At 35.8% G+C, this 13071-nt stretch overlaps 1 protein-coding gene across 1 annotated transcript in view; it reads left to right on the top strand.

The window, feature by feature from the left end:
* Window positions 1-13071, top strand: part of acss2l (acyl-CoA synthetase short chain family member 2 like) — a 55654-nt gene that overhangs the window by 6426 nt on the left and 36157 nt on the right. The window contains exons 3-5 of the mRNA XM_056445773.1: window positions 8356-8447; window positions 8562-8665; window positions 12058-12130. Coding sequence (XP_056301748.1) covers window positions 8356-8447; window positions 8562-8665; window positions 12058-12130 — 269 coding nt within the window. The remainder of the gene's footprint in view (window positions 1-8355; window positions 8448-8561; window positions 8666-12057; window positions 12131-13071) is intronic.

Genomic DNA, 13071 nt, shown 5'->3' with positions numbered 1-13071 from the left:
AGGCTTAGGAAATATTTGTAAAAATGATAAAAATTTCACAGACAGGATCACTAATAATTTGATTATAGATCATTCTGAGGAATGTAAACAAAAACAATGGTCCCAGCTCATTTCCTGTTTTACAATTTCTATAGCATCTAAGAATCCAAAAAGAGCCACCTATTGATAAATAATGTTATGATGGCTGTTTTAACATTAAGTTATGATCGAATCGCCTCTTGTTACAGTTATGAAATAGTTTGATAACAAGCAGGAAATGTTCATGGGCCAATGACATGACCACATTGAAATGGTCTATAGATAAAATATTCAATTCAATTCAGATTTATTTGTATAGCGCTTATACAATGTAGATTGTGTCAAAGCAGCTTCACATAGAAGGTCACAGTAAATAGGAACAGTGTAGTTAAGTTTGTAGTGTTTAAGTTCAGTTCAGTTGAGCTCAGTTCAGTGTGGTTTAATAATCACTACTGAGAGTCCAAATACTGAAGAGCAAATCCAACGATGCGCAGCTCTACAGATCCTGAACCATGCAAGCCAGTGGCGACAGCGGAGAGGGAAAAAAAAAATATATAAATATATATACACTACCGGGCAAAACTTTGGGGTCAGTTTTTTATTTTCCATGTTTTATTAATTTATTTTTTATTAGTTTGTTCATCAAGACGGCATTTATTAAATGTAAAAAAATTTTTTTAAATTGTTAAATATTTATTAACATTTTAAATAACTGCTTTTTTATTGTATGTAGTTTCAAATGAAAGTATTACTCCGTTCATTATTGCTATTACCATTATTATTATTATTATTATTAATCATAATGATATTAATAATAATAACAATAATGACAACAATAATAATTAATATTAGAGTGATTTCTGATGGATCATGTGACTCTGAAGACTGGAGTAATGAAGCTGAAAATTCATCTTTAAATCCCTATAATAAATGATTAAATTAAATTATAATCTTCTTTTGAACAGTGATTTTATAGTGCAATAACATTTCACGATTTTACAATTTGTACTGTATTTTTGATGAAATAAAGGCAGCCTTGGTGAGCAGGAGAAGCTTATTTTAATACATTAAAAAATCCTACAGACCCCAAAATTGTTTGGTGACTAAAATATTATTTCAATAAATATAAATATTTAATAAATCTGTTTTGTTTTAAATGCACCAAAATACACTGACTATATTCACTGAGAAATGGATAAAAATATTCATTTTCATAATGGGGTGTACTCAGTTATGCTGAGCAATGTATATACTAAATAACTGCATGTTAACTGTTTATATATAATAACTTTAACCGTTAAAAGCTGTTAGTTACTAGTTAATTAGTTAAAGTTATTAGTAACTAATATAGTTATAGTAACTAATAACTTTAACTTTTCTGAAACTGATTGTAATGCAGTAATGTGCACCTTGTAAAGCTGCTTTGAAACAATAATTATTATGAAAAGTGCTAATCAAATCAATTCAAGTTTATTTGTATAGTGCTTTTTACAATGATTGTTTCAAATCAGCTTTACAATGTGCACATTACTGCATTACAATCAAATTAAGTTAAAGTTACAACCCAGTTATTATATACAGACACAGTTAACCTGCAGTTTTATAGCATATAGGTGATGTCTATGTCTACATGTTTAATGAAGTGTATTCAAATAAACTCTAATTGAAAAAGTAAGTTAATACATAAATAAAGCATCAGAACGGGTTTAGATGGCAATGGAAAGCAGATCTGTGAGCTGTGAGTTTACTGTACTGTTGATATCTGACACCACTTGTTCCAGCAGACTAATAATACTTCAGGTCACAGAGAACATGACAACGGTGATTGTTAAAGCACATCTCCAGCATACAGCCGAGCGGAAATGTGTGATTTTATTGCAAACGGACATAGGGATGTTCTTGAGAACGAATGAATCTGGAATTAATACTCGGATGACTTATCATGTGTCATTCGTGCCATCTTATCTTAGTTGATGTCATGCTCAGGTGATATGATTCAGTAACACTTATATAATGTGCACATCCTTGCCCATGCCTTACAAGTGCATGTACTCATTTATTCATATTATATAGTTCATCCAATATTTATCGTAATGCCAACATTGCACTTTTTTAAAGAGCCCATATTATACATGAAATAGGGTCATATTTTGATTGTAAGGGTCTCCAACAACAGTCTAATATGCATGCAAGGTCAAAAAACACTGTCATGGTCTTATAATCTGCATTTATTTTTACCTAATTATCCCAGCGACTCCCATATGAATCGTTCAGCGATTCATTTGTTCTCAACCCCCTCCTCAGCGCGAAGCTAATCTGCGCTGATTGGACCAATGACAGCCTGCTGCGATTGGTCGACAGTGACAGGCTTCAGCGCGAGACAGAGTGAAATGCCCAGCTGCTAATCAACAATATAAAAGTAGTCACAGTGCATACACGCTTCATAGTGTAAGGCTTTTTTCACACACACACACACAACCCTCCTCAGAAGAACTGGGGAGATCGACGTGAGTCTCCAAGCCGTCACACACTCTACCTGCTCTTTTTCTCTCTCTATCTCTCTCTCACACACACACACACACACACACACACACACAACGCTCCTCAGAAGAACTAGGGAGAGCGACGCGAGTCTCCGGTCTCCTAGCCGTCACACACTCGACCTGCTCTTTTTCTCTCACACACACACACACACACACACACACACAAACTCAAACACAAACACACACACATCACGCTCCTCCTCAGAACTAGGGAGATCGACACCTCTCCCGTCTCCTAGCTCACGATGGCCATAGCAACGACAAACGGCAGTGGAACGCGAGCTCACAAAAGCATTTAACGTTAAATCCGTAAACAAAGCGGCACGCGTCGCGTTTTCAACGTGGCTTACCTGCGATAAGAGAATATAAAGAGTAACCGCGTGTACTGTACCAGGTTAACAAGTAACAAAACACAATAAATACATAATTTGCAAGCTAGAGTAAACGAGGCAACAATTTTAATCGCACTTACTTACACTAGTGAATAAACCTCAACCACTGACTCTTCACAGTTCACAACTCATCTTTGGGTAGAGACTGTCAATATTATCCATCTGAGCACAGCGTGACTTCATTGGACCGGCGGCGTCTATGTGTGTGTGTCTAGTGTTTTTTCTGTGTTAGTGGGCGGGGCCGCAGGTTTCAAATCTCCTTGGTTTGCGCGCGTAACTACTGGCGAGGCTTGTGTTTCGTGGCTGCGTCATCGTGAAACACCTAATGACTCGTTATTAAGACGACTCGTTTGAAGCACTATGAGTCGACTCTTTTATAGATGAATCAATAGTTTTAAACACTGTACACTTACAGATTTAAGCCTTAGCTGGATATTTCACTTCACTTAGAGCTGTGTGACACACTACATGGAAGGGCATTTTCAAAAACCCATAATATGGGCTCTTTAAAAGTACACACACGCGCACACACACACACACATACATGCACGCACAAAATAAACTAACCTAAAACGGTAACATCTAAAACATAACTAGACAGATAAGTCAAAATTATTAATTAAAAATCACTATTATCCAATATGTACATTAATTTTTTACCAACAATAGTTGTTTTTAATCATGTATATGTAATATGACAGTATACTTATAAGAGTTGCAGTATTGTTTAGGTGCATGATTTGAACGTTGCACAAATGCATTAATTGTAAACAATCTTAATATAATTCAATGTAAAACATCTGAGTTGAAGCTGAAGAAGATTTTTATTTACTAAACCTATATGAAGACACATTTAATTGGGTGAGTGGAGGGCCCTACGTATCTGCCATTATATATCTTTGAAAACAGGTGATAGGTTAAGGCAAAGGGGTCATAAAAGAGCCTGAGAGAGGACTTGGGGATGCATTGAGAAGCATCTGTGTCAGAAATGCATGAAATGTATACAACACATGTTGAAACTGTCATGTATATTTGAAAAGACACACACTGTATGGGGGAGAAGAGTCCAGTTTAGATGTTGAAACATAGATACTAGTCATGATTACCAAATGTGAACTGTATGTGGAAAAACGGTGATGATTATATTAGATCTGTGCATTATGAGGGCCAACAAGAAGAGGGGTCTTTAAATAGGGGTCGTAAAGGAGTAGGAGCTGGGAGAGGCCTGTTGAACCAGTAAACAGCTGTGAAAACACAAAGGTGGGAGGAAGCAAGGATAAAGGGGATAGCAAATTTGAGGGACACTGGATTTGTCCTGGAGTGAGACTAGAGATGGGTCTGCTCCAGGCTGTCTCTGCTTTTTTGGGAAATATTCCAATAAAGTATATTCTTCTGATATTCATAACCCCAGTCTGAGCTTGATTCAGGAAGAGAAAAGCCAGAAACCACAACAAAGCCAAATAGAAATGTTTATAAGAACTTTTAAAAATGACATGATCTGAGTGTAGGGTGACACGGTGGCTCAGTTCTCCCACAGTCCAAACACATGCGCTATAGGGGAATAGGGTAAGCAAAATTGGCCGTAGTGTATGAGTGTGTGTGCGAATGTCAGAGTGTATGGATGTTTCCCAGTACTGGGTTGCAGCTGGAAGGGCATCCGCTGTGGAAAACATATGCTGGATAGGTTGGCGGTTCATTCCGCTGTGGCGATTCCTGATAAATAAGGGACTAAACTGAAGGAAAAAAAAAAATTTCATACCTTTTTATTTACTTTTCCCTTTATTTGGCATTTAATAAATGTAGTTCATATACAGTTAAAGTCAGAATTATTAGCCCTCCAGTTAAATCCAGCCACTTTATTAGGTAACCTTACTGCCTTAATCCTTTGTGGCATAGATTCAACAAGGCACTGGAAATGTTCCTCAGAGATTTTGCTCCATATTGCTCCATGTTTCCTGTTCTTAGCTGGCAGGAGTGGCACCCGGTGTGGTCTTCTGCTGCTGTAGCCCGTCCGCTTCAAGGTTGGACGTGTTGTGTGTTCAGAGATGCTCTTCTGCAGACCTCGGTTGTATCAAGTGTTTATTTGAGTTACTGTTGCCTTTCTATCAGCTGGAACCAGTCTGGCCATTCTCCTCTGACCTCTGGCATCAACAAGGCATTTGCGCCCACAGAACTGCCGCTCACTGGATATTTTCTCTTTTTCAGACCATTCTCTGTAAACCCTAGAGATGGTTGTGCGTGAAAATCTCAGTAGATCAGCAGTTTCTGAAATACTCAGACCAGCCCGTCTGGCGCCAACAACCATGCCACATTCAAAGTCACTTAAATCACATTTCTTCCCCATTCTGATTCTCGGTTTGAACTGCAGCAGAACATCTTGACCATGTCGACATGCCTAAAAGCATTGAGTTGCCGCCAGGTGATTGGCTGATTAAAAATTTGCGTTAATGAGCAGTTGGACAGGTGTACCTAATAAAGTGGCCAGTTAGTGGTTTTTTCCCCGAATTTCAGTTTAATGGAAAGAAGATTTTCAACATTTCTAAATATAACAGTTGATATTATAAACCAAAATATTGCTTAAGGTGGCTAATAATATTGACCTTAAATAGTAAAAAAAAACTGCTTTCATTCTAGCTGAAATAAAGCAAATAAGGCTTCTTTATAATTGCTCTAAAAATTCTTTTTAACTTTCAACTGTGTGTAATCTTATTGTAAAATGTTACAAAGAAATGTGTCGGTGGCCATATATGAACATCTTGATATTAGCAGATGAACTGGTTTGCGCTGGTGAACAGAAGGGTGTTATGAGGACAGATTCCTGTGTCAGCTCTTATAATCTAGACAGTCTCTCTATGGCACGTTACGTGTGGTGGTTTTGGCAGATCGTCTCCTAACTGATGCCGGAAGCCAAAGCATTCGGGCCATGTTAAGACCACACTTCAGTTACATATTAACCATCAAGTGCTAATGGAGGACGCAGCAGTACAGATCACAGAAACACTCCTTAAGCCAATGCACACTACTCAGACATACAGTACGCCTGGAGTAAAAACTAGAGGCCTTTCATTGTGCAATACAAAAATGATGCAATGAGAAACCCTAGTGGTCAGCATCTCTGCATGATGGTTTTGTCCATTTATGCATCAAGGGTCATTCCAAACTCTTCATTCTGTCAGCAGTTTTATTTTTGGACAGCCAGGTGGACACAGAAAACCAAGGCTGAGGACTTTCTTGTTGCATGCATTTCTCATTGTATTCATTTCTCATTGGGCACTGTCGCCTCATAGCAAGAGGCGTTCAAGTCCCAGCTGTGTGGAGTTTGCATGTTCTCTCTGAGTTCGGGTGGGTTTTCTCGGGGTACTCCAGTTTCCCCTAAGACATAAACTAAATTGTCTGTAGTTGATGGATGTGTGTGAATGAGAGTGAGGGTTGTGGCAGGAAGGGGGATCTGCCACATAAAACATGTGCCAGAGTAATTGGTGGTTCATTTCTCTGTGATGACCACTGATAAATCGGGAACTAAGCCGAAGGATAGTGAATGAGGAAATGAATCATTTCATTGTTGCATTTCTTGTTGCGTTCATTCCTTATTGTATGCATCTTTCATTTGTCAGTTTATTCATTTCTTGTTGCATTTTTCATTGCATTCGCTTCTCATTGTGTGCATTTCTCATTGCAATTATTTCTCATTGTATGCATTTCTTCTTGCTGCATTTATCAGGCATTCATTTCTTTTTCCATTCATTTCATGTTGCATTTCTCAAAGCATTCATTTTTCATCATATGCATTCCTCATTGCGTGCATTTCCAATCACATGCATCATTTTCAGTGAAATAATGAAGATACGTCCATGCCGAGCACTTTCTTGGTGCATGCATTTCTCATGGCATGCCTTTCTTTTTGTTTCATTTCTCATGGCATGCATTTCTCAAATGCATCAATTTCTCATTGCATTAATTTCTCATTGCATTAATTTCTCATTGCATTTCTCATTGCATTAATTTCTCATTGCATTAATTTCTCATTGTATGCATTTTTCGTAGCGTGCATTTGCAGTCACATGCATAATTTTCAGTGAAATAATGAAGATACGACAATGCATTTCTCATTGCATGCCTTTCTTTTTGTTTCATTTCTCATTGCATGCCTTTCTTTTTGTTTCATTTCTCATGGCAATGCATTTCTCAAATGCATCAATTTCTTATTGCATTTCTCATTGCATTAATTTCTCATTGTATGCATTTCTCGTAGCGTGCATTTGCAGTCACATGCATCATTTTTAGTGAAATAATGAAGATACAACCATGCCGAGCACGTTCTTGGCGCATGTATTTCTTATTGCATTTCTTTTTTTTGTTGTTGCGTTTCTCATGGTGTGCATTTCTCATTGCATGCATTTCTCAAATGCATAAATTTCTAATTGCATTTCTCATTGCATTAATTTCTCACTGTATGCATTTCTCATTGCGTGCATTTGCAATACTTTTACTGAAATAATTAAAATACAACTTTGCCGAGCACTTTCCTGATGCATGCATTTCCCATTGCATGCCTTTCTTCTTGAAGCATTTCTCATGGCATGCATTTCTGATTGCATGCATTTCTCAAATGCATTAATTTCTTATTGCATGCATCTCTCATTGCATGCATTTGCAGTCACATGCATCATGTCCTGTTAAAAATAGATACGATCATGCCAAGCACTGTCCTGGTGCACTCATATCTCATTGTATGCATTTCTTATTGCATTCATTTCAAGTTGCATGCACTTCTCATTGCATTCATTCTTTATTGTATGCACTTCTCATTGCATGCATTTACACAGTCATATCTTTGCACCTTCATATATTTTCATCTTTTCAGTGAAATAATGAAGATACAAACATTCATCCAAGCACAAGCATCCCTTTTACACTTTCTCACATGTTGCATGGACCCCTGGAGCCTTAACGCAGCAACTTTTATTCCTTCAGAAACTGTATTGTAATGTTTGACAAGGCATGCTGCCATATATAATCTGATGAATTAGCTGTGCTTTTGGCTTGTGCAATGAATCCCACAGGCCAAAAGCACAGCTGACCAGATCTAGTACAGGCCGCAGTGTCAAAGTACAGTGCTATTCCTGTAAGAAGGAGGGGTCCAAAAGTCTGTGACCACGCAGAACATCAAAGTCTGATTTCAGAATGGGATTTTTTTTGTCAAAGAAACATTTTTAGTCATTAAACTTATTTAAAATAAGAGAGTTACTAATGTGACATGTTGAAATACACGTTAAATCATGATTTTTAAAAATTTGATGAGTGATGAGACCACCAGAAAAGGCCAGCAAACTGCATTGCATAATTAAGGGCATGAATTTGTAACCTTCTAATGGTTTAATATTGATTGATGCTTTCTGCAGGGAGGGAAACTCACCTGATCATCATCTGACCATCACCTACAACCAGCTGTTGAGAAACGTGTGCCGATGTGCCAACGCTTTAAAGCTGTTGGGTAAGTCAGTCAACTCCTCCTACAACACAAATGCATTGACTCTGAACCACTGACCTCCTTATTAGAGTATTTTAATCAATTTTTTAAAATGTATTGTTTGTTTCTGTGATGCAGGGGTGAAGAAGGGGGACAGAGTCGCCATTTATTTACCCATGATTCCAGAGCTGGTTTACACCATGCTGGCCTGCGCGAGAATCGGGGCTGTTCACTCTATAGTGGTGAGCAGGATTTCAGATTTGCAGTTTCTGAGAATTTGTTATGAGATGTAAACTCAGAATTCCAGGAAAAGTCCTAATTTCGAGATGTGTGATGAGGATGCCAAAGAAAAGATCATAATTGCAGAATGTAAACTCAGGATGTAAAGATGAATAAAATGTAGACATAGAATTTCAAGCGAAAGGTCCTGATTCTGAGATGTAAACTTGGAATTCCTTGGAAAAAAACATTTGTTATTCTAAAATGTAAGCATGGAATTCCAGGAAAAAAGTCTGAATTTTAAGACAAACTTATTATACCAGGGAAAGTGGAAGATGTAAACTTAAAATTCCAAGAAATGTCTTAATCCCGAAATGTAACCTTAGAATTCCAAGAAATGTCTTAATCCCGAAATGTAACCTTAGAATTCCAAGGAAATGTCAGAATTCCAAGATGGAATTTTAGAATTCCAAAAAAAAATTCATAATTCCAAGATGTAAACTTGGAATTCCAAGAAGAAAGTCTTAATTGCAAGATCTAAACTCAGGATTTCAATATGTAAACTTAAAATACCAAGAAAAAAAGATCTGAATTTTAAGAAGTTGATTTCCAAGAAAAAGTCACAATTTAAATATGTAAACTCAGAATTCCAAGATGTAACTTTTAGAATTCCTAGAAAAATTCCAAAATGTAACCTTAGAATTCCAATAAAATAGTCATAATTCCAAGATGTAACCTTAGAATTCGAAGACACAACTTGAGAATTCTTAGGAAAAAGTCACAATTCCAAGAGGTAACTTTAGAATTTCTAGGAAAATAGTCACAATTCCAAGATGTAAACTCAGAATTCCAAGAAAATGTCATAATTCCAAGATGCAACTTTAGAACTCCAAGACAAAATGTTGCAATTCCAAGATGTAAACTTCCATACCTGCTAGATCTGAACTCGTAATTCCAAGATGTAAACTCAGTATTCATTAAAAACATACATCCCAAACGTAAAATCAGAATTATTAAAAGTGTCATAATTACAAGACCAAAACTCAGAATTCTAAGAAAAAGTCATAATTCCAAGATGTAAACTCAGAATTTCAAAATGTAGCTGTAGAATTCCTAAGAAAATAGTCATAATTTTAAGACGTAAACTCCGAATTCCAAGATGTAGCTTTAGAATTCCTGGGAAAATATCATAATTCCAAGATGCACTCTTTAGCATTCCAAGACAAAATGTTAGAATTCCAAGATGTAAACTCTGGATTCCAATAAACTCACACTTCCAAGATGTAACTTTAGGATTCCTAAGAAAATCGTCATAATTCCAAGATGTAATCTCAGAATTCCAAGATGCAGCTTTAGAATTCTAAGAAAAAAAAGTCACAATTACAAGATGTAAACTTAGAATTCCAAGAAGAAAGTGTTAATTGCAAGTTCTGAACTCATAATTCCAAGATTTAAACTTGAAATTCCATAAAAAGGTAAATTCCGAGATTTTTAAATTCTAAGTTTACATCTTGGAATTATGACTATTTTCTTAGGATTTCTAAAGCTACATCTTGGAATTCTAAGAAAATAGTCATAATTCCAGGATGTAAACTCAGAATTCCAAGATGTAGCTTTAGAATTTCTAAGAAAAAAAAGTCATAATTCCAAGATCTAGCTTTATAATTTATAAGAAAAAAGTCAGAATTCCAAGATGTAGCTTTAGAATTCCTAGGAAAATGTCATAATTCCAAGATGGAAAGTCAGAATTCCGAGATGTAACCTTAGAATTACTAGGAAAATAAGTCATATTTCTGAAACATAAAATCAGAATTCCTAAAAAGTGTCATAATTATAAGATCTAAATTCGAAATTCCAAGATGTAACTTTACAGTTCCTAAGAAAATAGTAATGATTTCAAGATATAGCCTTAGAATTCCTATAAAAAAGTCATAATTATAAGATTTAAACTCAGTATTCATTCAAAACATACATTCAAAACGTAAAATCAGAATTCCAAAAAAGTGTCCTAATTACAAGACCAAACTCAGAATTCCAAGAAGTAAACTTGGAATTCTGAATTTACATCTCGGAATTATGACTTTTTCTTGGAATTCTAAGATGTAGCTTTAGAAATCCTAGGAACATGTAATAATTCTAAGATGTAAACTCAGGATTTCTAAAGCTACATCTTGGAATTCTGAGTTTACATCTTGGAATTCTGACTATTTTCTTAGGATTTCTAAAGCTACATCTTTGAATTTTAAGAAAATAGTCATAATTCCAAGATGTAAACTCAGAATTCCAAGATGTAACTTTAGAATTTCTTGGTAAAGTCGCAATTCCACGATGTAAGGGTTTTTTCAGCTATACGGCAGCATATGGTCTGATCTTGGAATTATGACTATTTTCCTAGGATTTCTAAAGCTATCTTGGAATTCTAAGAAAATAGTCATAATTCCAAGATGTAAACTCAGAATTCCAAGATATAGCTTTAGAATTCCTAGGAAAATGTCATAATTCTAAGATGTAAACTCAGAATTCCAAGATGTAACTTTAGAATTCCTAGGAAAATGTCATAATTCCAAGATGTAAACTCAGAATTCCAAGATGTAGCTTTAGAATTCCTAGGAAAATGTCATAATTTCAAGATGTAAACTCAGAATTCCAAGATGTAACTTTAGAATTCCTAGGAAAATGTCATAATTCCAAGATGTAAACTCAGAATTCCAAGATGTAGCTTTAGAATTCCTAGGAAAATGTCATAATTCCACGATGTAAACTCAGAATTCCAAGATGTAACTTTAGAATTCCTAGGAAAATGTCATAATTCCAAGATGTAAACTCAGAATTCCAAGATGTAACTTTAGAATTCCTAGGAAAATGTCATAATTCCAAGATGTAAACTCAGAATTCCAAGATGTAGCTTTAGAATTCCTAGGAAAACGTCATAATTCCAAGATGTAAACTCAGAATTCCAAGATGTAACTTTAGAATTCCTAGGAAAATGTCATAATTCCAAGATGTAAACTCAGAAATCCAAGATGTAACTTTAGAATTCCTAGGAAAATGTCATAATTCCAAGATGTAAGGGTTTTTTCAGCTATACGGCAGCGTATCGTCTGAAAGGGAGTTTAAACTGAGGTCAGTATTTATTTAGCTCAGTATCATTAATATGCATGAAATGAGAACAGCCTCATTTACCCTGCCAGGACTATTTTGGCTTGCCAATCCTCTTTAGCCATCTGAAGTTTACAGCTCGAGGTAAAAATAACACACGGATGCTTTCAAGAGTACTTTCTCTCAGACATCAAATCCTATATTTATGCCTTGACGATGACCCCATTTCAGCCAGACTCTTATTATGCTCTTTTGTTGTAGATTCTCAGATATTACCACAATATTCGTCTTGAGAAATTAAGATTTTGTGGTTCAGTTTGCAGGTTTCTCATCCGAGTCTCTGTGTGAAAGGATCATGGATGCTCAGTGCAACATCCTGGTCACAGCAGGTAAATGTGACACACACACATAGGTGTGACTGACTGACTGTGTTTTATTGGGTTTATTATGTAGATGAACTCACAGTGAGTTGTTGCAGATAAGCTGGAAATACAGGAACTGATAACCAGAGATAATGTGACGTAGTGTTTACAACATCGGAAATCCTGTCACTATTAGCAAAGTGTGAATCACAGTTCACGGCTTCTTCTGGAGTTCAGTCTGAGACTTAGAATGACCCACATTTATTTATTTGGTAAAATAAAAATGATTAATTTACATTTATGGCGTCACAGTGGCGCAGTGGGTAGCACAATCGCCTCACAACAAGAAGGTTGCTGGTTTGAGCCTCGGCTGGGTCAGTTGGCATTTCTGTGTGGAGTTTGCATGTTCTCCCCGTGTTGGTGTGGGTTTCCTCCGGGTGCTCCGGTTTCCCGCACAGTCCAAACACATGCACTATAGGGGAGTTGGGTAAGCGAAATTGTCCGTAGTGTATGTATGTGAATGAGAGTGTTTGGGTGTTTCCCATTGATGGGTTGCAGCTGGAAGGGCATCTGTTGTGTAAAACATATGCTGGATAAGTTGGCGGTTCATTCCGCTGTGGCGACCCTGGATTAATAAAGGGACAAAGCCGAAAAGAAAATGAATGAATGAATGAATGAATTTACATTTATTCATATTTATTTTGTATATTTGTTCACATTTTGAATGATGTATCTGAATCTTATTAAAACATTTACATGATTTAATTATATTATAATTATTAGATTTTTAGGAATTTATATATATATATATATATATATATATATATATATATATATATATATATATATATATATATATATATATATATATATATATATATATATATATATATTTATATTTAGTTGAAGTCAGAATTATTAGCCCGCCTGTTTATTTTTCCCCCAATTTTTGTTTAACGTTGAGATTT

This window comes from Danio aesculapii, chromosome 2 (genome assembly GCF_903798145.1).
Source record: "Danio aesculapii chromosome 2, fDanAes4.1, whole genome shotgun sequence".
In the NCBI taxonomy this organism is placed as follows: domain Eukaryota; kingdom Metazoa; phylum Chordata; class Actinopteri; order Cypriniformes; family Danionidae; genus Danio; species Danio aesculapii.
This window is presented reverse-complemented; position numbering and strand designations above follow the sequence as displayed.